General features: G+C 54.9%; 1 protein-coding gene across 4 annotated transcripts; it reads left to right on the top strand.

Moving 5' to 3' along the window:
* Nucleotides 1-1334: 1334 nt before the first annotated feature.
* Nucleotides 1335-23242, top strand: PPARD (peroxisome proliferator activated receptor delta). 4 transcript variants are annotated; one of them, XM_054181389.1, is made up of 9 exons: nt 1340-1383; nt 5812-5900; nt 12225-13058; nt 16883-17117; nt 17820-17971; nt 18771-18909; nt 19508-19710; nt 20015-20468; nt 20866-23242. In XM_054181389.1, exons 4-9 carry the CDS (start codon nt 16982-16984, stop codon nt 21111-21113), a joined length of 1332 nt encoding a protein of 443 aa, XP_054037364.1. In that variant the 5' UTR covers nt 1340-1383; nt 5812-5900; nt 12225-13058; nt 16883-16981; the 3' UTR covers nt 21114-23242. The 4 variants fall into 4 exon arrangements, with proteins under 4 accessions (XP_054037362.1, XP_054037364.1, XP_054037363.1 ...); XM_054181387.1 differs by lacking the exon at nt 12225-13058 and having other exon boundaries at nt 1335-1383; XM_054181388.1 differs by lacking the exons at nt 1340-1383; nt 12225-13058 and adding an exon at nt 2585-2616.
* The last annotated feature ends 425 nt before the right edge of the window (nt 23243-23667 follow it).

The following is a 23667-nucleotide window of genomic DNA, read 5'->3' as shown; positions in this document are numbered from 1 at the left end:
TCCCACCATCCCGCCCTGCACCAGCCTGGGTGTGTGCGGGGTCTGCAGGCCCCGGGGGGGGTCTCCTGGGGGAAACCTGCTGGAGCTCCCCGTGGGGTAACATCTTGGGTGCCAGCAGAGTCAGAGACAAACCTTGCTGCTCTCTGCGTGAATCTTTTGCAGCCCCAAGCCCGCAGCTCTGCCCAGACTCCGCTGTCCTGGGGTTCCACGTTTTTGGGAAGAACAGGCCAAACCCTACTTGTGGCTACATCTGCATTAACGAGGGGCATCATCCGACCTCTGTACTGCTCCTTGAGAAACCATAGTGGGAACAGGGCCTGTTCTTCTTAAACATAATGTCACTGATCAGATTAGCCACCGCTGTGGTTTACCTAGGGTGTGAAGGTATAGAATTAGCTCCATCCTAGACCTCAAGCAACGGCACCGCCAGCAGGCAGCTTGCAGCTCCCCCGGCGGGCAGCTGATCTGGCCCTGGGAGGGGCTGGAAGCAGTGGGGGGGAAGGGGAAAGAGACCCCCAGAGCTCCCACAGGCACCCTGAGCAGCGTCTGCGGGTCCCAGAGTTGCCACAGACACCCCAAGCGGTGTCTGAGGGTCCCACAGCTGGCGGCAGCAGCTCTTTGGAACCTCAAGTCCCAGTTTCATTGCCCGAGACAAATCCTGGTTCCCTCCCGGCTCCGGCACAGCAGGGGCTGGAGCATCCCGGTTCCTGCCCGGCCTCCTGCCCAGGGCTGCCGGGTGGCTCTTGCCCGGCTCCGTTTTGGCCTCCAGACGAGCCACCCTGCGTATGACACGGAGCTCACAGCCGCCGGGGCTTTCCTCTCCGAGACACGTCCCCAGGTACAGCCACGAAGTGGCCTGTCCCGGGAGGGTTTAATGCGGGGGCACCCGGGGGGCTGCCGTCCCCTCTGCCCTCACGGCTGCAGGCAGGACACCAGCTCCCCTCAGCCCCCTCTCCCTCCATGGCGGTGAGGGCCCAGCGGCGGGGCCTGGTGAGGCGCTGGGACAGGGTAGCGGAGGGGGGACAGGGACCACTCGGGCTGCCCTGTGCGCTGTAGACCCGCCGCAGGAGAAGCTGCCGGCAGAGAGAGGCCGCCGCCATTTTGCGCCTTCCCCGCCCAGCGCCTACACTTCCCGTGAGCCCCCGCGCCCGCCGAGGCGGGGGGGACGGGACACGGTGCGGCCCGCGCCCGCCAGGGGGCGCCTCGCGGCAGGGCGGGGCGGGGCGGGCTTGGGCCGTTGCCGTGGTAACGGCTTCCCGGCGGCGGCGATTGGCTGCGGGGCGCCGGGTATGCGGTGGCGTCAGGGCGGGCGCGGTGACGTGAGGGGGTGGGGGGGGCAGTGGGGCGCCGGCGGCGGCGGGGGGAGCGGGGCCGCCGCGGGAGGTGAGCGGGGCCAGGCCTGCGGGGAGGCGGGGGGGGGGACAGGGACACGGGCGGTGGGACACGGGCGCGGAGAGGTGGGGGGGCCTGGGGGGACAGCAGGCAGGGGGCCTGGGGGGCACAGGGGAGATGGAGTATGTGGGGGACCGGGACCCAGGGGTGGGGCAGCGAGGACAGGGGGGTGTGAGGGACATATGGGGTGTGGGACGGGGGCTGTGGGGCAGCGGGGATGGGGTATGGGAGGACAGGGACATGGGGTATGGGGCAGGGGGCCTGTGAGGGACAGGGACGGGGGTGTAGGGCAGTGGGGATGGGGTCTCTGGAACAGGGGCACGGGGGGGTGGTGGCACAGGGGGCGTTGGGCAGTGGGGATGGGGCCTGAGCGGTGTGGGGTATGGGGCAGCGGGGATGGGGGATGTGGGATGTGGGGGAGCGGGGACGGGGGTATGTGGGGGACAGGGGCACAGGGGGATGGGGCAGTGGGGGTGGGGGTGTGAGGGACACGGGGTGTGGGGCAGCAGGGAGAGAGGTATGTGAGGGGCAGAGGCATCGGGGAACGGTGCAGTGGGGATAGGGGGATGTGGGGGACAGGGACAGGGGTGTAGGGCAGTGGGGATGGGGTATGTGGGGGAGAGGGACACAGGGTTAAGGGGCAGTGGGGATAGAGGGACAGGGGTGTGGGGAAGCAGGGATAGGGGGATGTGGGGAACAGGGACATGGGGTGCGGGACATTGTGATCACAGTGGGGGACAGAAGGTGGGGGGTGTGGGGTGGAGGGGCAGGCTGTGCTGTGGGATAGGGGGATAATGAGGAGCAGGGGGATGAGGGGTCTCTCTGTGAGTGTGGGTTTGAGGAGATGGGGGCTTTCTGAGGGTGCGGGGTGGAAGGGGCAGGGTGCTGTGGTGTCATGGGTCTGAGCGTGGAGGCCCACACTTAGACTGCCTCCCACAGTCTCTCCCAGTGATTTGGACAGGGCTGGGAGGACAGGGACACATCGGTGGCTTTAGGGTGCAGGCTCTCATTCCTGCTTGGGAAATCAGGGAAGTTAGAAGATGGGACATGGCCCAAGTAGGGGAGGCTGGGGGGGACAGTCTGCCTTTTTTCTCTCCCAGGGGTGGGGTCGCACAGGGGGAACTGGCCTGTGGTTTTAGGGTACCAGTGGCGGGCGCTGCTGGGGTGTGGGGCTGGGAGGAGGAGAAGCAAGAGGGTCAGGATGGTCCATCAGTGGTGCATCAGGTGAGGAGCTTCTCAAGAAAGGATCTGAGAATCCTTTCTTTTCTCATCCCTCCACATTCTGCTCCTGCTTTCCCCGAGATCCCAGATAAAAGATATTTACTTTTTGTGCCATGCTTTTTCCACCTATGAAGTAGGGTACTGCTGCCTTTATAATATAGTGGCTCTAAAGCACTTGAGAGTTCTGCACGAGGTCATTCGTCCCGCGCTGTGAACACTCGTAGCCGAATGCAGGAAGGTGGTACCTCCATGCTGGCTGGGTTGAGTGTAACTCTTAATTAGCTTTAAAAGCGCTTGTAAAAAATCCTAGGTGAAAGGTAAAGGAGAAGTAGGTGGCAGGACCTTGAAGCCAGAGACCTAATTTTCTTTCACCTCTTGCTTCCCTCCTTTGTTTTCTTCTACCGACCTGTTGCGTTTTTCCCTTCCTCCTTGGCTAGCTCCAAGCTCTGTTGTTATAACCAACAAGGAGCCTGTTGTTACATGGAACTGTTCCTCCCCAGATGAGTTTTGACCTCCCCTTTTGCCTGTGGTCAAAAAGCCTCCTGGCCTCACTATATTTTCAAAAGTTTGTGTGCGCTGACTCCACCTCAAATGATTAACAGCCCTATTTGTTTATGATCAGAGCGCCTCCAACCTATTTACAGAAGCCAGTGAATTAAGGTTCAAAACCTGTTTATGAGGTAGGTGTGTTTTAGTGTCTCTGGATGGAAAAATCAAGGCACAGAGAGGAAAAGCAGCTGAAGATGCAGCTTGTCAGTGGAGCAGGAGAGAATACACACCCTCTGTGATGATCCCATCTATGCTTTTCCCAAAGCATCTGTCTGTCATCGACTGTATTGTATCTGCATGGCTTCAAACAGCGTCCTGGTGTAGTTCATCTCAGCCTTGGCCACCTTCCCCTTTGACAGCTGTGCTGGGAAGCCTCTTGCATGCAAGTGACGATCGTGCTTGCGGGAAGGAATCGGTCTGTTGAGCCCTCACGTGTTGGGAAAGCCCCTGGGAACACGCTGTGGGTGGGCAGAGAGACAAGCAGGCTTTGGATGTGCTGTAGGGTCCGGGTAATGTCCATCATGGCGATGCAGAGGGATCTGAGCATCGAAAGAGGATGCAGCGGTGGCCACACTGTAAATGGGAGTCCTAAGGCTGGTTGCAATGTTGACCTCTTGAACCAGTGACCTGCTGGTGGAAGCAGCCTGTATCCCGTTTCTCCTTTCTGCTCCATTTGGCCCTCCTCCTGCCACCTCTCTTCATGCGAATTCCCTTGCTGCCTTCAGTGGAGAATCCCTTTCCCCTTCGGGTACAAACGTGCTCCAGGCTGTGCTGAGGTGGGATTTTTCTCCGTGACTTACGGTGTGTCAGCCAGGGATACAAGAGGAAGCTTTCAGGAGAGATGTGCTGGGAGGTTCCCTCTCTGCCTGCTGAGCTGGTGCAAGTGTTGCCTTGTGTGCGGTGGTGACGGGGCATGCTCTGGCATTTACCTGTGAGCAGGATGAGGTGAGCCAGTAATTTAGTTTTAATTCTCAGATCTCTGGCAGCAGCAGCAAAGTGCTCTGATCTTGCGCCGGGAGAGGGCTCGGGGTGTGATTTGTGCACTCCCGGCGTGTGATTCATGCCCTCATTGACGGTGTCAACGTTACACTTCGTTACTGAATCAGGGACGGGCTTTATTGTTGGTGGAGATGAAGAAAGCCCGCTCCTGATGTGCCAGTGGTGTTGTAATGACTTTATTGTTGTTCCTCATCAGGAAGGTTAAAGAAAAACTTTGTGTTTAGAAAGGCTACCTTCTGTTTTGGAGGGAGGGGATGAGAAACTTGCTGTACCTCTAACGTCCTGCTGTGAAAGTGCAGTTACTGTCTGCGGTTTTATGGCCCCCACTAAAGCAGAGGGCTGGGCGCTGGATCCGCGCTCCTTCCCTCGCCGGCTGACCTTCGGGCAGGCTTCTTTCAGCCCCCCTGTCTGTAAACTGGGGGCAATCACTTTCTTCAAGGGGTGTATGTGTGATTTTTATATCGCTGACCGCAAGAAAAGAGTGATTCTGATGCAAATGATGCTCTGATGCAAGGGACTGGGGTTATTTTTTTGGGATCTCACACTCGTGTCCCTCCCCTGGATGTACCTGGGCTGCTCGGCAGCGTAGGAAACACCCTCCACACTCATGCTGGTGTGCTGGGAGCCTCAGCTTTTTGGGGCAGGGGGTTTGCTTTCTTTTTTCATCCTCTTCTGAGCAGCTGCAGCTCCTGGTGCCGTGTCTGACCCGGGAGTTGCAGGAGGGATTCACTCTGCCCTGAACTTGCCGGCTGAGCTGCCCCTCTCGGCGGGGGGCTGGCGATGCCGGGTGCATTGCTGGCGTTTGCTGCTTTGCAAGTCATCCCGTGTTGGAAGGAGCAACATGAAACGGGGCTTTTCCATTGGGGTGGGAGGAGCAGCTAAGCCTGGGTAATGTCAGGGGGGGTACATGGGTTCAAGTAGCATCATGTTCACAACATCTTTGTTTAATATGTTAGTCCAGTTAGTCTGCATAACTGTGTCTAAAAATAGAACATATTTTCTCTAAGTCCTCTAGTTCAAAGCCTCATAAGCCATTTTTTTTTTCCAGCGTTGGTCTCTTACTGCTCTCCTGAGCCTGAAATACACACAAGGCTATTTGCAAATTTATCAGGAAAACCAAGAGTAAATGAACTCTGTCGAATCCTTAAGTTTCAACCACCTGAGAGGGAAGTTCATTAAAGTTGCAGGAACTTTCTGGCAGCCTCTTAAAGATGGATTAAGCAAGCTGAGTAAACAAACCACCTTATGGCCACCACAAACCTTTTCCTAGCATCGACTTTATGCGTTGTCATGAAAGGTCAGGGTCATCAGCCTCTGACTGCGGGTGACATAAGGCAAAGGTGACATCCTGATGCTCAACGCCTGGTGAGGGGTCAGGGCTGTCTCTTTTGGGACACCGGGGGGGTTTGTTCTACCTCCTGGTTTGCAGAAGCCACCGGAGCCTGGGGAAAACGGCAGTGATCACACGGGGCAGCTGCCCCCCCGCCTCCCTGGCAAGGGGAGTCAGCCCAGCCTATGGTTCCAGCGTGCGGTAGAGGGAGCGTGTGTTTAAATTTCAGAGCTATTGCTGGATCCAGCCCAGTTCTGCCAGCGGCATAAATATCTGGCCTTCAGCACAGCCGTGGAAATTCGCGTTGTGTTCTCTTGCAGATTACTTGGGGTTTCGGCTCTCCGTGCTGACATGGTAACGGAACGGTGGCTTTCGGCGACAGGCAGACGGGGACAGCTGCTCCGGAGAGGTAACCCTTCCCTTTCACACACGGGCAATCTACCAAAGCACTTATCCTATGTATGTTTTTAAAAACTTGGGATAGGGAAGAGCCTCGGAAGTGCGGCTTGCTTACAGCAGGTTTCGCTTTTGTCTGCGAGCTTAAACTTCTTAAATTTCTTTTTAAACTTAAACTCTGTGCCTTATTTTTGTTCAGTTTCTGAATGCGATCTTTATAAATTAGGCTTAGGAGCGTGCTGTGAGTATCATGGTCTAATCCTGTTCTTCTAAGCTGACTGTTACCGTCAAAGTATAGCGGCTTAATATTTGATTATTTCACTGATTATTATGACTTGGCTCTTGTAGACTGGGGAGAGCAGGTGAGATCTGGGACCGTACTTGGGTAACCAGTCACCTAACGATCCGGACACGGGATCCGGCAGCAGTGCTGGAACCGTCTGTCGCTGTGTAACTGCCTTACTCGGACAAAGATGAGCAGGTTACAGCCGAGCTGGGCCAGGGGTTTTGAGGAGGTGGTTGCCGTGGGCTCGGGTGGATATTGTCCTGCCCACAGACCTCTGAAGTGATGCCCAAAAGTCTTCACAGCAGCCACCCTGCACCCAGAAGCTGCATGGAGTTTCTAACGGTGCCGTGGCTGGCTGCGCATAGGGGTGGATTTATTTTTGCCACAGCACGCGTCTGAGGTGTGTAGCTGGACGGACATGTGGTTTTCTGTGTCGAGTTTGTGCAGCTTGTGCTGTCTCTGTTCTGGCATTCGAGACACGGACTTCCAAGGATCTTCGCAGCGTGTGGAGAGGGTTTTGTAATGAGCCACATGAGGCTTTGCTGATCAGAAGAGCATTGTTGTACAGAATTGCTTACTGATGTTAATGGGCTCCGTCTCTCTAGCGTGTTGCCTGTTGACAAATATGTATTTTCGTACAGTACATCTTGTTGCCTTTCGGGGAATATTTCGTCTGTGGCTGTTGAGTTATGAACTGGAAATCTGCAAATGTTTTTAGAGACTGAGGAATTAGCACGACAAGAGACTCTTGGGTTCCTTCGTGCAGTGGGGACCTGGCATGCAAATGATTTTTTAATTGGGTGAGATGATGTTACAGTGCTTATGCCTGAAAGACTATTTGCTGCCAGAACCCAGCCTGGCTTGTCCTGACTATGAAATTTTAGAGATGTTGGTTTATTTGGGGATTTGTATTGGCTCCCTTGTTTTATAGTAGGAAGAGCTGCCCTTGCTGATACCCACAGATTTGTCAGGCTGTGTAGCCGCTTTCGCATCAGGCGCCGCGGAGCAATCTCTGCTCTTCTGGAAGTGTCCCTGCCAGAGATATACTGCTTATCGCTGCTGCAATAATTTTGGAGACTTTGGGAAAGTCTAGGCAAGCAGAAGTGATTTCTATCGTGAGTACAAATAAGATTTTTCTGTAGAACTAATTTTTTTTTATTTTATACTCTGAAATGCGCTTGCTTTGGCAGAATGCCTAGGAAATTACTTTCCCAAAAGCAGGGTTTAGAGTGGAATGATTAATGCCACTATGAAGCCTTTTGGTCAAGGAGATTATGAAATGCATCTTCCCCAAAATAAATGTTTTGGGATGACGTGCACTGGAGCCCTGCTTGGTTGCAAGAAGGGTTCAGAGCAGAACTGTCTCGAGTTGTGTCTGAGTTTCAGGATGACTTCTTGAAATGCCTTAATGTTCTCTGCTATGATCATACCGTCTGGAACATGTCTGTGTCCTCCAAGGCTTAGCCAAGAGCTTGTGAACATCTGAGATCATTTGGGTCAGGTCTTTCAAACTGGCTTTGCAGAAGGTTCCAACGTACGTGTGTGTGTGTGTCGGGGTAATTCCCTGGGGATCCCTGTGGACAGGTTCTGCTCAGAAGTGTGGGTTTGACGGAGGTTGTAGTTCGTAGGGGAATCCTGACCCTGGAGGAGGTGGCAGGATGAAAGCACAAGCTAGAAACTCAAACATTTTTTCATTTTCAAGCCAGAGCACGTCTCTGAGGCTTGTGGATCGCAACAGCCAGATAATGTCCGTGCTAACCAGAATCGTTGCCCTCATGCTGCATTTTCTGGTTTGCCCTGGTCTGGGAACTGGAACTCGGAATAGCAAAAACCAGAACGTGCACGTTCAATCCCATAATAGGGATGTGGGATGGAGACAGGGAACAGTCCTGGTGGTTTAAAAGGGCAGATGAGCTTTCCTACCTGAGCTGATAGGGAAGCATTTCTGTGATGGTCTGTTAAGACAAACTTTACTATGAACCACACTACTGCCTCATGACTGTCTTATTAGGAAAGGCTTTGTCAGGCCGAAGAGAGGATGGGTGAGATGGCTTCAAAATAAGCAGCGTTTCATGCAGCATTTCGTCTCATCACCTTGGTGATGAGAACCTAAGCTCAAATCCCTATCCTGCCTGACTTTTTAGAAACTTTTTTTTTTTTTTTTAATGCAACTCTTGATTTCATCTTAGTGCAAATCCGGAATATTTCTGAAAAGGCCCAGATCTGCTTTTCACCTCTAAGTTGCTTATATGGATTGTGCTAGAGCTGTTGGACCTTGAAAGCCATTAACCCCACAGGGGCTGATGGTCAGAGCCCCACATCTCTGAAAAAAATCTGTGCGTTCCCCTGTCCGTGGGGTAGGTGTTATGTTGTGGGACTTAGGGACACGGGGATCTCGGGAAAAGGGTTGTTGGTGAGCGTGAGCTGGTGGAGCCCACTGGCCTCCCGGTGGCTGTCTGTGTCGGGAAGCGGTAGTCGTTGGCTCGCTGCATACCTCTGTGCCCCCAAGCTGGTGCCAAAGACGTTAGGAAGTTACGAAAGGTGCTAATGCTTTACTCGAGTGTTTTGTTTTCCAGGGGCTGAGGCGGAATCCAATGGTCAGAGCACACACTGCGATCCACTAATTGGCAGAGGAGTTTTGGCAGGGTTGCGCTGACATGATCGCTGCTCGTATCGCTGCTGAAAACACAGGGAAACCTCTGTTCCTCCAGCCCGCTCTTGCTGTGTGAATGTGGCCAAAAATAGTAAGGAAACATGGTTCCCCTCCAGTTCCCTAAGAGGGTGTTGAACTAGTTTGTGTAACAAAATTATTCTAATGCTCTCTGGCGTTTTCCGTACGGAGACGGACGCAGTCGTGCTCAGACTCCCTCATTTTTCCTGCTTTGTGGTTGAAATGGACATGCAGCGAACATGGGGATTTGTTCTAACTGTTTCGGTGCGTACATTCCCAGGCCCTGCTGAATCATCTGAACTTGTGCCTGGGCATAATCGCTCACTGTCAGCTGCATCCTGGGATCAGAACGGCATGGCTGGTGCCCAGGATATTTTGCGAAGGTCTACAAAACCGGTAGCGCTTTTCTGGGAGTCCAAGTGTAAGCAAAACAAAACTTCCAGGCTGGTGGATTTTATTTTTTTTTTGTTTTCCCCAGTTAGCCTATGGAACCTAGAATCTTGGTAGCTGCAAAGAGGAGAAGGTTTCCTACTGGTTTTGTGGGCATTTTCCTGCATCTGGGAGCTCTGGCAGCCTAGCAATAAAACTTGCTGGCCTGCTGGGTGTTTGGCTCCAGACGGCAGGCTGCATGCACATGTGTACGATCCAGAGCGATGCCTTGGTGTGCTGCTACTTTTCTACCCCTCGCCACTTTTCTGGGGAGCTGATTTCCCCATCCAAAGCAGGGGTGACTCTTTGCTGGTGTCCCAGTAAGATTGGAGCTTTGAGAAAAGCTAAGACAGGTCCTGGTGTGCGCAACGCTGCCAAAATTCGGCCTTACTCGCTGCCACTGCTGCTCCCACCAAGGCAGGGCTCCAACTCTGGCGTTTGCCGTGACAGCTTGTTCCACTTACCGCTTTCCTGGTTTTCCGTTTAAATGCCGCTGTGAGTCTGTAACACCCTGTGCCCACTGTTTGCCTTGGGAAGTGGTGTTGCTGTTCCCGTGAGCTCCTCCCTCGTCAGCCCTGTTCTATAATTACTGATGTTCCTGAAACCGGATCCGTCCACGTGTCCTGCTCAGGTTTGGGAGGACAAGGGAAACAAGCAAACCAAGTGCCCTGGAGTAAAAGCACGAGAGGACTTCAGGAGTTTTGGAAAGCATCAGTTTACAGTGGTTTGGTGGGTTCTCTGAGCCACCTACCTCCTCACCTTTGGGATGGTAAGGAAAGGAGAATATACCCCAGATGACTTCTCTGGCACTTCCAGAGGAGCAGCAGGGATGTGACAGCTGGCACTTGCGGAGCAGTGGTGGAAACTGCTGGAGGAGCATAAACAGAAGAAGTCGGGTGGGGTGGCAGGTCCCTACCAGGTGACAGGAGCAAGCCTGTGGGTTCAGGGTCCCCTGTGGACACTTACCCATCTCCGCAGCCCTGTGTAACTCTGTGCCTCTCACCCGCAGCTTGTGTGCTGGGATTGCAGCCGTGTTCCCAAAGCACTGCCACGGCTTCACCGCCACCTCCGCCGTGCCCTGGGCTGCGGCGGGGATGAGCATCTCTCCTTACCAGACTTAACGATCTTCTCAAATAGCAAGACTTCTGTGCCGTTTCCAGCTCTGAGAGGCCCCGGTGGTGTCACCTTTCTGGTACCTGCTCGTTTCTTGGCTGCGGTCCTCATTCCAGCGGGTCAGACCCATGTGCCCCTCCTGCCCCCGGGTGCTCTGGGCTGTCCTGAGTTGACAGCAAAACACAAATGTCGGTCAGCAGTTGCCTGGATGAGACATGCCAGTTTATTTGCTGAAAATAATCCTGGAAATGCTTCGTATAGGAATGTACAACGGGAGAAGGTGGTCACGAGCAGCCTGGTGTGCTGACCTGGGGCCGGGGAGGCCAGGCTTGCGAGCGTGACTGCAAACAGGTGACAAAATCCATAATCCAGGAATAAACAATGACGCTTGGCACCGATGTATTCCTCTGCGTTTCCAAAACATGCCGTTTCTGTGAGCTAATGCAGCAAGGAAAGGATCAGGAAGGAAGCACTGTAGAAGTCCTGCCTGGGTTTGTTTTTTTGGGGTGTTTTTGGTTGTTTTTTTTTATGGATGATGAAGGAAATGGAGGTATGGGGGTTGACAGGATTTGCTGAAGGTTATGAAGCAGGACTTCAGATGAGAGCTAACATCTGCTCAGCTCTTCACTGTCCCCTACAACTGCTGTTGAACAGCAACGTCGCTGTCTGTCCTGCTGTTCCCTCTTCGGCAAAAGGCAGCGGCAGAGCCGGGCTCACCAGAGGCTGGAGAGGGCAGGGAATCCTCCACCAAAAAGGTGTGTAGGGATCGTTCCTGTAGGAGCATTAACCATCTCCTAGTACCTGCCATCTCAAGATTTCGGAGCGCATCTGATGTGTGTTTGGAGCTGCTGGAGCCAGGGACAGCTGCAGTTCGTGGAGGATGAATTGAGAGAGAAGAGCAGCCTGGAGCCCCCCCTCTGCACGTGGTTGTGAGTTTGTTGCCCAAAGTCTGATTTGCTTCTGTTTCTGCGATACCCCTGGCTCTCTGAAGAAACGCCGCACAGGTGAGAAAGCAGGAAGTTTCTTCTGGAGCAAAATAGTGTTTTGAGGATGGCGTCAATTGTGGTATGAAAAGAGAAGAACCTGGCAAGTTTTGTAACCTTTTTATTTATTTTTTTTTCACCCTCCTCAGTGCCCAGGAAGTGGGTGAGTTAAAACATGCAGGAGATGGGTGATTCATTTTGGCAGGCCTGGCTGCTCGAGGCAAGCGAGGGAATCTCCTGCACCCTCTGTCGCGTCTTCCTGAGTAATTAGCGGCAACGCGGTGATAGCAGCTCCGGCAGCACCCTGCTGCTTTGTCAGCTGGGCTCGTACTTGGTGAAAGGCGGATAGCCTGCGCAGAGCAGCGCTGGGGAGAAGATGACGGGACCAGACTGGGGCATGGTACAATGGCTGAGCAGATGCTTCAAGGGGAAGATCTGGCCCCAAGTGTCAGCCCTGGCCAGGGCTGCGTGGACGGGCTCTTCCTCGCTACCTCGAGTAGTTTATTTCTGCGTGTAGCCTGCCTTGTGGCCAAGACTTTGAGGAAGGGAGGAAGCACTTGGGTAGTAAGCGCTGCTGAGATCTCTTTAGCTAATGAGGGGGTGTGTTGATCTTTCAGGAACAAAAACAAACATGTTTTCAATGTTTGCCTCTCCTGTTTTCCTGTTTTGTGCACTTAGTTACCTTTCCTGTATTGCAGCATCTGCTTAGCTCTTATTCAGCTTTTATTAGTAGTAGCTGTAGCTAACGCATAGGAGGAGGAACAGAAACTATCGGAAGCAGTGACACAACCCAAGGGATGTCTGCAAATGATGGCCAACAAGCAACAATCACTTTTTTTTTTTTTATGGGTTCAGTTCAATTTCTGTTTGTGGATGCAATATGTGCTGCACATCACAGAAAGCGCTGCCGTACAGAGGGCTAACTTCTCATCTCACTCCTTCCAAAAGGATTCACTTCTGTCGACTGTGAATTTGATTAACGTTTTTGTCCAGAGGAATAAAAATACAAGCCAGAAGTGCTCCCGTGGTAAACTGGTTTCCTTTTGCAATTGCTGCTGACCTCTTTTACGGTAACTTGAACAACTGCTTTGAGCGTTTCAACTCTGTGACTTGGGCCTGGGGAGGTTTGGACCTTTTTTTGGCCACTTTAGACTGTGATGGGGGCTTGGTCAATCCCATCTGTATAAATATATTATAAACAAGTGTATGCTCTTTTGGAGAGGAATGGGGGCAGGCATCCTCTCTCCACCCCCGTGAACACACCGAAATTACCTCTTGTTTGAGCTCACCACCAGTGAACCTACACCTGCTCTAAAGATGAGGTTCTTCTAATTACGAGCACTTCCTTGCTCTGATTTTGCATCTGTCTGGCTGACAGCACCCCGGTGTCTGTGTCGAAACGCACATCCCCTTCTTGTGATGCTTTGCTCCGCGAGCAGGACTGGAATACTGGTGAGAAACTGGAATTGTCCATCACATCGCCCCGCCACCCCTCCTGTGTGCGGACCACGGCAAAATGGGCACTTCCTCGCCGGTTTGTCATCATCTCCTTCTCTGAAGTTGGCTCCAAGGTTTACGGGCTAACCAGTGTTGAAGAGCGGTCAGGCCAAAAGGCTACAAGCTGCAGGTTGATGAACCGAAGGTTTGGATCTTGGTCAGCTTTGGAGAAGTCCTGCCTTCTTGCAGCAGGTCCACGCTGAAGATTTCTCTCCTTTTAACTTTAATTACTGGGGTTTTTTTTCCTCCTCTCGTTGTGCCATGTCTCTCCCCTCCCCTCCCATTCCCTCCGTATGGTTTAGCTTGGCGTAGACACCAGCTCCTGCTTCTAGTAACGATAAACCTGTTGCCCGTGCTGTTTGCAGCGTGGGAGTGGGGCAGCCAGCAGGCGTCTGCCCAAGCCTGGAGCCAGCAACAAACCCCCGCTCCGCCGGCTGTGGGCTCCGGGGAGGGAGGCTGCTGCCTCAGCCAGGGCTGCTGAAGCTCCTGGGAACAGGGATTGAAGCAAGGGCAGAGCAATTCACGAGCTGCGTGCCTTCTTGCTTATTCCCGTCCTGTGGGAAGAGGAAGGGAAACAGCTTTGCCGGATTCTCCGGAGAAGCTTAGGAAGGAATTCACGGTCCCCATCCTTATTTCCATCCTGTCTTTCCGTCGCTGCCCTGTGACAGCTGCCAAACGGAAAAAAGGGGGTGGCTACACCAGGCAGGAATTTTTGCCCTTCTCCCTGCAGCTCGAAGCTTGTGCACCATGCTCCGGCGGCTGGCTTTTTAGCTAAGGGGAGGAAACTGAGTTATTCCTCCTCTCTGCCTGCTTGGCAGCTTCAATGTGGAGGCACCAAGCAGATGGGGAGGTCCTGGGGTTGAGAAAGGGCCTTTTGCCATCCACGTGCCCATCCCTGGTGCCATCCCACAAAGATGCAGGGCTGTGACAACTCTGCCCACGGCCGTGTTGGCAGGGCAGGTCCCTCCTTGCACTCAGAGGGACAAACCTCTGGGGGCTCCAGCTTCCCGGGATGCCCCACTCTGAATTGCGGCGCTCACCAGGGAATGGAGGAACGTGTGTGAGACCTCAGCAATTCTCCACAGTCCCTGCGTGCGGTCGGGTCTGGCTGCCACGGGGCTGCCCCCGGCCCCGAGGGGAGGGCTGGGGGTCCGCTCGCTCCATGCCGGGGTGCGTAGACACAGCCATGCCCTGCCTTTCATCCGGGCGGCTGCTGCCTTGGCCTTTTATCTGCCGAAGGCAGGGGGTGCAGCCTCCCGTGTGAAATCAATCCCTTTTTCCCCCTCCTCTCCCTCTCTCTCTGTTGTTTAGAAAACAGGGGAAAGGCTGAGGGAAAGGCAGGTGTGCAAACAGCTCTCACAGCTTCCCTCTGCCCAGGCCCCTGTACTCTTGGCCTGCAAGGAGATATGAAAACAATACATTCAAAGCTTTCTGGTAAAAGCTTTTCTCTCTCTGACTCTCCAGCCATTCTCGAAGGGTGGGATCCGAACCCTTATCCTTACCATAATGCCTGCAGCCACACAGGGAGCCTTAGCTGGAGCCCGGCATTGCATCTCGCCCTTGACTTTCCCCCGTCTCAGGGCTGCACATCCCTCTCTAGCCTGACCGACTCCAAGCGCAGTTTTGGGGTTGCTTTGGTGGCTTTCAGGGAGCAAACTGCAAGTCACAAGCTTGCTGCCACCCTGGGATTACGTGGCCCTGCGCAGACCTGGCAGATGGAGGACAGGGGGGTGCAGCGGGAGGAATGTGCCCACGTTATTTCAACAGCAACCCGCCGTGAGGCCGAAGCCCAACTTCGCCGTGGGGCGAAGCAGAGGGCTACGTCTGCACTGGGTTTAAAGGAAGTGGCCTGTGCTGCGTGCCAGAGACAAAGGAGAGCTAATAAGAAGCTCATTAAGCTGCTGATGGATGTATTTTCCACCATAGACTAGTTTCTCCTGTCACGAGCTTCCCCTACTAACTGCTGTTCCAGGCAAAAGCGTTTTCCTGGTGTTTGTACGTTCATTTATATATAACCTTCAAAACGATGGAGCTCGTTACCCTCCATCTCTGATGAATAGGTTTTCCTGCCCGTGTGCCATGTCCCACCGTGCGGGATGTGTGAGAGGAGGCCAAGGATAACACAGCCCTTCAATGGTCCCTTAGTTCACTGGTGGAGGCACAGGAAGGGAATGCTCTGCCTTCGCCTAAGCACCCCCCTGCCTGCTCCTGCTGTAAGGGAGAGCAGAGCAGCCGGGCTCGCCTGATGGCTCTGACGTACCTCTCCTTGAAACAGAGCCATCTGTCCTGCAGTGTGAATTCCCAGCGTGGAGGGGAAAAGCAAAGCCTCCTCGCTCAGGGGATGCCCAGACTCTGGTGCAGCACCAGCTCCTGTGGGTGTGTGTCGTGGTTTGAGCTGGGCTGGCCGCTAAAATGAATGACAGATGCTCTCTGACTCCTCCTGGAATGGTAGATGCTCTCTAACTTCTCCTGGGGTCCTGGCTTTGCGTTCAACCTCCCGCTTGCAGGTTTTGTCCTCTCCCATGGCCACTTGCTCGATCTCGCAGGGAGCTCTGACCTCGCTCGGCGCTGACACGTTTCCAGCAGGTCCAAGGAGCCGGCTGCGGCTCAGGTTCAAAGTGCCAGGCATGAGGGTCTGCTGCAGGAGGGAAAATGAGCCCAGGGAGTCCTGGGCCACTCTGCCCTCCCCCAGCAAGCCAGGTGCCCTAGTGTGGGCTTGGGCATGGGTCACAGGCTGTGTAAGTCCCCTAAAAGTCACTCACTCCACTCTAACACGGGCTTGAAAACACTGCATGGGTTTAACTTGTGCCTGCAAATTGAGGCTTTCCTGCTGGAAGCTGGATTTCAGTGGCGTTTCTGATAGGTATTTTTCCACTTAAAAATAACCTCCTTTAAGGAAGTGGATGCAACTCTGCATAAACTGTGCTTGAGATACTAATTACTCAACAAGAGTCGGTTTAGGAATCAAGATCTGGAGGTAAATGAGCGCTGAGATGTTGCAGCATGAGCTGGACACTCCGGTGAGGGGGGGCATGGTTAGGAGGGAGGTGGGAACAACTCTGCGATGGTCGTGGTATCGGTGATGCATCGCTTGCACAGCTTGAGTTTTTTGTGGGCTATTTGGGATGGACTAAGGCAAACAAGGAGCGGAAGCGCGCGGGGGGAGGATGGGGCTGTTCCTCCCACAGGAAACCCAGGATTAAGACACTGGCTGGATTGTGCGGCCGTCGCAATCGCGCTGCTGGACCCCGCGGCTGAGCACGGCCCGGCAGCTGCGCGGAGCAACAGCAACACGTTCGACCCGGCGGCTCTTGGCAGAGGAGCCAGGGCCAGTTACAACATGACGAGTGAAAATAAACACAAACGCTGTAACTGGCAGCGCTGTAACGGGAAGGAGCGTGAGCGCGGGGGCCAGCAGGAAGCCGTCGGTCTTGCAGATGGCTCACGCGGGCTGGGGGCTTTCAGCCACCGCCTGCTGCAGCACCAAGCCCTGCTCCCCCAGCATCTCCCACCCATGGGCACGGGGCCACTGCGCCCTGATCAGCTGCTGCCCCTGATCCAAGCTCTGCCTTGGCTGGGTGGGCAGGGAGGGTGAAGCCAGACCTACCTTAATCTTTCTAGTGGTGTTCCCTCTGCCAAACCCCAACCTTGGCTACCACCATGACATCCCACGGTGCTAGAGGCTCTGGGGGACATTGTCTGGGGCAGTGTTTGTGCTATGGGACTTGCAAGCTGGGGAGACCAGGTCCCTGGGTAGCATCTGGGCTGGTTTGTGGTCTGGGCTCTGTCTGCTGGGCTTTGAATACAATTCCGCTGAGCTTTTACTTCCTTGAGTCCTACAGAGTGTTTATACCAGAGCGCAAAGTGACCTTTAAAAAGCCCCGGGTTCTGTTTGTCTCCCTGGATAAGGAGAGAAAGCAGAGCAGGACCAGGGTGGTTACACGCCATCCTGCTGCTGAGATGCTCCGTGTGGGCATTCAGAGCTGACACCGCACCTTTCTCCCTCTGTCCCGCAGGCTAGCAGGAACAGCCTGGTAGGGTCCATCTCGGATAGACGCGGATGATGCCAGAGCTATGACAGGGATTGCAGTCTTGGCACTGAGGGGTGATCAATTATGGAACAACTACAGGAGGAAGTACCTGAGGTCAGGGAAGAGGAGGAGGAAGAGGAAAAGGCAGTGACAGCGGCAAGCGGAGCCTCGGAACCAAGTGGAGGATCAGACGGCTCGCTGCCTTCGAGCAGCTACACAGGTGAGTCTGTCCCTGGAGCATCCAGGCATCCACGTCCTCCAGGCAGCGTGCTCAGCTGCAAGGGCAGAGGACCTGCCCGTGAACGGAGTTTGGCTAGTTTTAATCTCTTCCCTTTGAGAAATAATGCACGGAGCGCCAAGTTATGGAGAGGCTTATTTCTTCCTCTGCGGTCACTGCACAGCTGTTGGCAGCGGGGTGGGAGATGGAAATTAAAAGGCCAGGCAGGTAACATTGTACCCCAGATGGGGAGGACTCTCAGGGCGCTTGAGAACGCTTCCCTGGCCACTTCTTGAAGTCCTCGGTGCAAACTGATTGTAGGAGCTGGAGGAGAAGGTTTGTTGCTGCTGAAGAGGCTCCTCCAGAGCCCCAGGCGTTCCAGCTGGGCAGCCCTGTGCCAGCTGCCTGCCAACTGGGAATTATAAAATTTGCTGGTTGGGTTTCATTGCCTAGACATGAATGCCAGAGGGAAGAAATCAGCGCTGATGTGGAGTCTCTCAGCTGCTGGGCGCACTCTTGGCTTTGTGCTTGGCATCTGCCTGCAGCCAGTGCCTGATCTCAGAGGTTAACTGCCCAGATGCAATACCAGCGGCAGACTGGGATGGTGCTGGAAATCCCTCGTCAACCCCACGGCTGGGGGAGTTGGACGCGACGCTGGGCTTGCAGCTACTACATGAAAGGACGTATCCCTTTGTGTGTTTGCAGACCTTTCGCAGAGCTCCTCTCCCTCCCTGTCGGACCAACTGCAGATGGGCTGCGAGGAGGCGGCCTTGGGAGTGCTGAACGTGGAGTGCAGGGTCTGCGGAGACAAAGCCTCGGGGTTTCACTACGGCGTGCACGCCTGCGAGGGCTGCAAGGTACGTATGCCCTGGGGAGGGCTGGGTTCAGCAATGCCAAGCAGAGATTAGACCCCAGGCGGTACGCCATCTCTTCAGACAAGCAGGTTTGCAGCAAAGCAGGGATGCAGGATTGAGTGATTGTAAAAAAAAAGCATTTGCAACTTATCCAGCGAGCGTGGAGTGTAGAGGCGGGCACACAAATAGCGTCCTGGGGGAGGCAGCTGAGATGCGTATGGCCCAAATCTTGCCCCGTCATGCTTTACTTTGTAAGGCAAATCCATCTATTCCCGTGGGGACCCCAGCATTGCTTTTAAAGATGCTTTGTGTGCTGCAGAGCAGCAGCGAGCTGCGTGTTTATCCCCCTGGGATCGCTGGCCGCAGCTTGGATGTGCCTCTGAAATTCTTTCCCCGACAGCGGATGCCAGCAGGGCTGCGTTAGTGGCCCAGGTCCTGCCAGACATTCCTGCAGGCTGCGGCCGGCCTGCAGCTTGTTCCTCCATCCCTCCCTGCTGGCTGCCTGCAGTATCACACACCCCGTGTCCGGCACCGGACCGGGGGCTGCCCTCCAGCGTTCCTCCTCTGCAGCCCCCTTCTCCCACCGCACCACCTCTCCCTGGGACAGGGGCTCTGCTTGTGTCAAAGGCACCCAGGGCTCCTCCAGGAGCTGAACCTCCTGGAGGAGGTTGATTGTTGTTATTATTATTATTATTACTACTACTACTACTACTATTCCTGGGGATAATAAACCAGCCTGGTCCCAAACAGCAGGAGCTAATGCTGCTGCTCCTTTGTCCCCCTCTGTGCCACCTGCCTGCAGGGTTTCTTCCGCCGGACGATCCGCATGAAGCTGGAGTATGAGAAGTGCGAGAGGAGCTGCAAGATTCAAAAGAAGAACCGGAACAAGTGCCAGTACTGCCGCTTCCAGAAATGCCTCTCGCTTGGCATGTCACATAACGGTGGGTGTCACCACTGTCCACAGGCCTAGCCGGATGGGTGCCATGGGGCCATCAGCCCTTCTGGGTTTGCACGGGGAGGCTGTATGGAGCTTGCTTCATCCCGTGTCTCTCTTCTTGCTAGGGGATTATCTTTCAAACCCAACGCTTTGAGCCTTGGACTCTTTGTCTGCTTCTTCTGTACAAGAAGGGTCTGTTTGTTCGCACCGTGCAGGCTGGCTGTTGGCACGTGGCTGTCCCTTACAGGTTGACCCAGCAGGAACTGAACACATGGCTTGCTCTTCTGTGCTGGGATTTTTAAACTTCAGGTGTAACCACCTTGCTCCTGGCCCAGCCAAGGCGCTTCTGGGGGAATTGGGGCTTGTGCAAGAGCCCAGAGGAGCGGGGATGGGAGCTTAGTGTGAGGGTGGGCTGGCAAGGGTGGCAGTAATGGCTGGTTCGTGAAGATGTTGAGATGCCGGAGGAGCTGCAGCCCTGGAAGAGCACCATGTTGTGTAGCTGCAGGTGTTCTGTGGTGGCAGAGCAGGCCGCTGCCTCCCTGGACACATCCCCAGGTGTCATCCCCAGTGTCCTGACCCGCTGGCTTTCCCTCTCACCACAGCGATCCGCTTCGGCCGCATGCCGGAGGCAGAGAAGAGGAAGCTGGTGGCGGGGCTGACGGCGAGCGAGATCAGCTGCCAGAACCCGCAGGTGGCCGATCTGAAAGCTTTCTCCAAGCACATCTACAACGCCTACCTGAAAAACTTCAACATGACCAAAAAGAAGGCGAGAGGTATCTTGACCGGGAAGGCCAGCAGCACCCCAGTAAGTTCCCTCCCCGGGTCAGGCAGGGGTTGGCCATAAAATAACAGGGGAGGCTGATCTCTGGGAGATGCTGCACATCTCCCTCCCGCTGTAGCCGTTCCATGCGCAGCAGTTCCCAGCTGCAGCCAGGTGGGCTCTACACCTGCCCCTCGCTGGGAGCATCCCCGTTGCTCTGCAGACGTGTGGAGTTGTGGGTGGATGCAGATTGCCCGGGCAGACAGGCAGACAAATGCGTGTGTCCTTGGCAGCGCTGATATCTCGAGTCCCCGCGGCAGGTTCCTCACTGCTTGCTTCTTTTTTCAAGCAGCCTTTTGTGATCCACGACATGGACACCTTGTGGCAGGCAGAAAAGGGGCTGGTCTGGAAACAGCTGGTGAACGGCATTCCCCCCTACAAGGAGATCGGGGTGCACGTCTTCTACCGCTGCCAGTGCACCACAGTGGAGACTGTGCGGGAGCTCACGGAGTTCGCCAAGAGCATCCCCAGCTTCTTAGGCCTCTACTTGAACGACCAAGTGACTCTGCTGAAGTATGGGGTGCACGAGGCCATCTTCGCCATGCTGGCCTCTATCATGAACAAGGATGGGCTGTTGGTGGCCAACGGGAACGGTTTCGTGACCCGTGAGTTCCTGCGTAGCCTGCGCAAGCCCTTCAATGAGATCATGGAGCCCAAGTTTGAGTTTGCTGTGAAATTCAACGCGCTGGAGCTGGATGACAGTGACCTGTCTCTCTTTGTGGCTGCCATTATCCTGTGCGGAGGTGAGGAAGCGCTCTTGGCCGTGCGAGTGTCGGGAAGAGCCCTCCTGTACTTCGAGGTGGTTGGGGCCGGGCTGGGGGAGCCGAGCTGCAGCTGGCCTTGCGGTCAGCCAGGGGTGTCTCAGGGGGACAAGAGAAGAACTGAACTGTTCCAAAACCAAAGCTTCTATGTGGCGGTGATGCCTACCAAGCTTGGACCAAGAACAAGGAGCGTAGAAGTGGCATCTCCTTCTGGCATGCTGCTGTGGGATATGTTGTCCAAGGGCACGCTTCTGCCCATGTCTAGTTGTCCAGGGTGGTGGTGGGTGGGTTACAGACCCCGTCTCCCTTTCCCCGGGAGGAGCATGTGCTTTGGAGGGCTACACCATAACACTACAGCTACCGTGCTTCCTCTCCACAGACCGCCCTGGCCTGATGAACGTGAAGCAGGTGGAGGAGATCCAAGACAACATCCTGCGAGCGCTGGAGTTTCACCTGCAGTCCAACCACCCTGATGCCCAGTACCTCTTCCCCAAGCTGCTGCAGAAGATGGCCGACCTGCGGCAGCTGGTGACGGAGCACGCCCAGCTGGTGCAGAAGATCAAGAAGACGGAGACGGAGACATCTCTGCACCCGCTTCTGCAGGAGATCTACAAGGACATGTACTAAGGACCTGTTATTTATGAGAATGAAGCCATGGAGTCCCAGCAAGACTCTTTGTACAGGAACACAGAAAACCTTTCCCCATGTCTTCCATTTCTTCTACTGGAAACTCTTTTTCTACGTGACCCCGACATACGGTACATAGGGCAAGATGCCGTAAGACTTTGCAGCCACCACCTGCTAGGCAAGGGCTTCTGTTAACACACACTAACAAATTTACAACGGCAAATCATAAGCTACTGTTTCCATTACCACGGCCCGGCTCTTCAGAAGCTGCTCCCCGGCTCCTCTGGAGCGGCGGCCGGTTTACATGGCCCAGACGGTGGGGTTCCTTCGGCAGCTTGGGAATGGGGGGGGATGCTCCGGTCATTAGGAGACCCGAGCGCGGTGCAGGTATTGTCCAGCGGGGCCAGCACAGCACTTAGAGCGTGTCTTTATTTTCTTTTTTATATTGCACTCAGAAGACATAGTCCTGAGCCGTGAAGTCTAGGGCAGTGAAATGAAAGGAAGTTGCTCTCTTTCCCAAAGAAAAGCCAGAGTATTTGAAGACGGGTAGGGCTGTCCCCCCTCGCTCTGCCGCGTGTTCCTGTCTCCCAGAGGGATCGTGTGACCTCTGCCTTCCCCTGAGTGCCGTGCGGGAGCCCTTGCTCCTGGTACCCCGGTTTCAGAGTGAGCCTGCGCCTCGACACTCGGTATGGGAGAGGGAGGGATGGGGAGGCAGGAGGGAAAGGGTTTGATTCCTAAAAATTCACCTTCGGAGCAGAGGCCAGAATCTGTTTGCTTCCCCAGGCTTTTCTGCGCAGTCACAAGTCCCCAGAAGGTGTGTGCAGGGCCAGGGGCAGGCCTGAGACTGGGGTGGGGTTAGGTGGCAGGGCTTGCAGCCTGTCCTGCAGCTCCCTTCCCAAGCCCCGGGGGGGCTCTGGGGGCTTCACAGGGTGATGCGGGGAGTCCGGCAGCATGACTCTGGTGAGCACCGGAGCAAGCAAAGCCTTCCTCAACACCAGCAAGGGGAAAGCAAAGCCACGGCCAGCCCACAGGGCTCAAGATGCTGGAAGAGCATTGCCCTGCCTCAGTTTCCCCTCTGGGAAAGGGAGCTGGATTGTCACCTGCGCTCTGCTCGGAGGGGGAGCACGAAGATTAATTAGTGCATTGGTTGCAAAGAGCTTTGCAGCTGTAAAATAGAACAAATGCCAAGTATTTTTACGAGGGGAGGGAGTTGGTGAGATGCTCACAATGAGCAGGAGGTTCCTAGCGAGCGTGGCAGGGCCAGGGAAGCTGCCCCGTCCTCTGCCACCGTCCCCAGTGCGGGAACAGCTCTAGGCTTTGGGGGCTGCCTAAACCCAGAGCCCTTCTGGGATTTTACCTCGCAATTTTTCGCAGTAGTGAAATGTCGCGGTGCTGCTTGTGCCCAGGACGGGAGCCCTGTGTGAGGGGCTGCGTCACCCGGGCTCTGGGAGAGAGGATGGACCCGGGAAGGGCTCGGTCCCCTCGGGATGACGGTGTCTGACTGTGACTTAAGAAGCAGCACTTACCCGTCTGCGGCCCGTGGTCCCGTGTGTCCTGAGCAGCCTTATTAAAATACTGGTATTCCCAAGGAGGGGTTGTGGGAGCAAATTAGTCGGTTTTATTTTCTTTTCCTCCTCTTCAGGATAGCAGATTTCCCTAGTGCAATAATTCCTTTAAAACCCGAAGGGGAAGAGCGCTGGCCTTCCTCTCCACGTCACGGGACTGGCCGGTCCCAAACCTGCCCCTGCCGCCACACTCCGGCTCCTTGCCATGCCTCAGTTTCCCTGCCCTCTGCCCGCCCGGCCCCTTCCTCTCCCTACCTCGCAGGGGTGTTATGAATTACAGTTTCTAAAGCACTTTGAAACCCTCTGGGGGAAGGCACCGGAGACGTGTGTGTGCTGCACGACGCCCGGGGGATTTGTCCTTCCTGAAGCCCCCGGTGGCATCCCCCCGCCGTGGCCAGCGTGCGGGACTCGTGTCCTCATCACCTGGGGAACTTTTTGCTCTTCCCTCCTCGACAGTGTAACAACCCTCAAACTGAAATGTATATTTTTGCTAGAAGTACAAAACTCCAAGTGTTTTTAATAATATAGTGTCCACAAACTGACTTGACTTTAAATAAATCTGAACTAAATATTTAAGAACCTTTTAGTGTTCAGCCTTTCTTTGTGGGGTTTCTCTCGGCCCCTGGTGGGAGAGTTTCCAGCAGAGGCAATGGTGGATTTGTTGTGATTTCCAGGAATTTGCCTCGGTTCCCGGTTCTCCGTGATTCCCGGGTCTCCGTGATTCCCAGGTCTCATAGCCGCTTTATTTTTCCTGCCTGCGCTTCCCATCAAACCTAAAGAACCGACTGTGAGCAGGGTCCCAGCCTCAGAGCTGAGCGCTCTCTGCCCCGAATCTTTGCCTTGCTGTGGGGTGAAGCTGGGCATGGAGCCGAGCCCGCCCCAAGATGGGCGAGGATGGGCTTGGGGACAATGTGGCCATGTGCTGGAGCGGAGCCCACCCCAAGATGGGCGAGGATGGGCTTGGGGACAATGTGGCCATGTGCTGGAGC

Source organism: Rissa tridactyla, chromosome 21 (assembly GCF_028500815.1).
Source record: "Rissa tridactyla isolate bRisTri1 chromosome 21, bRisTri1.patW.cur.20221130, whole genome shotgun sequence".
Taxonomy (NCBI): Eukaryota; Metazoa; Chordata; class Aves; order Charadriiformes; family Laridae; genus Rissa; species Rissa tridactyla.
The sequence above is the reverse complement of the archived record's forward strand: the minus strand, read 5'-3'. Positions and strand labels throughout refer to the sequence as shown.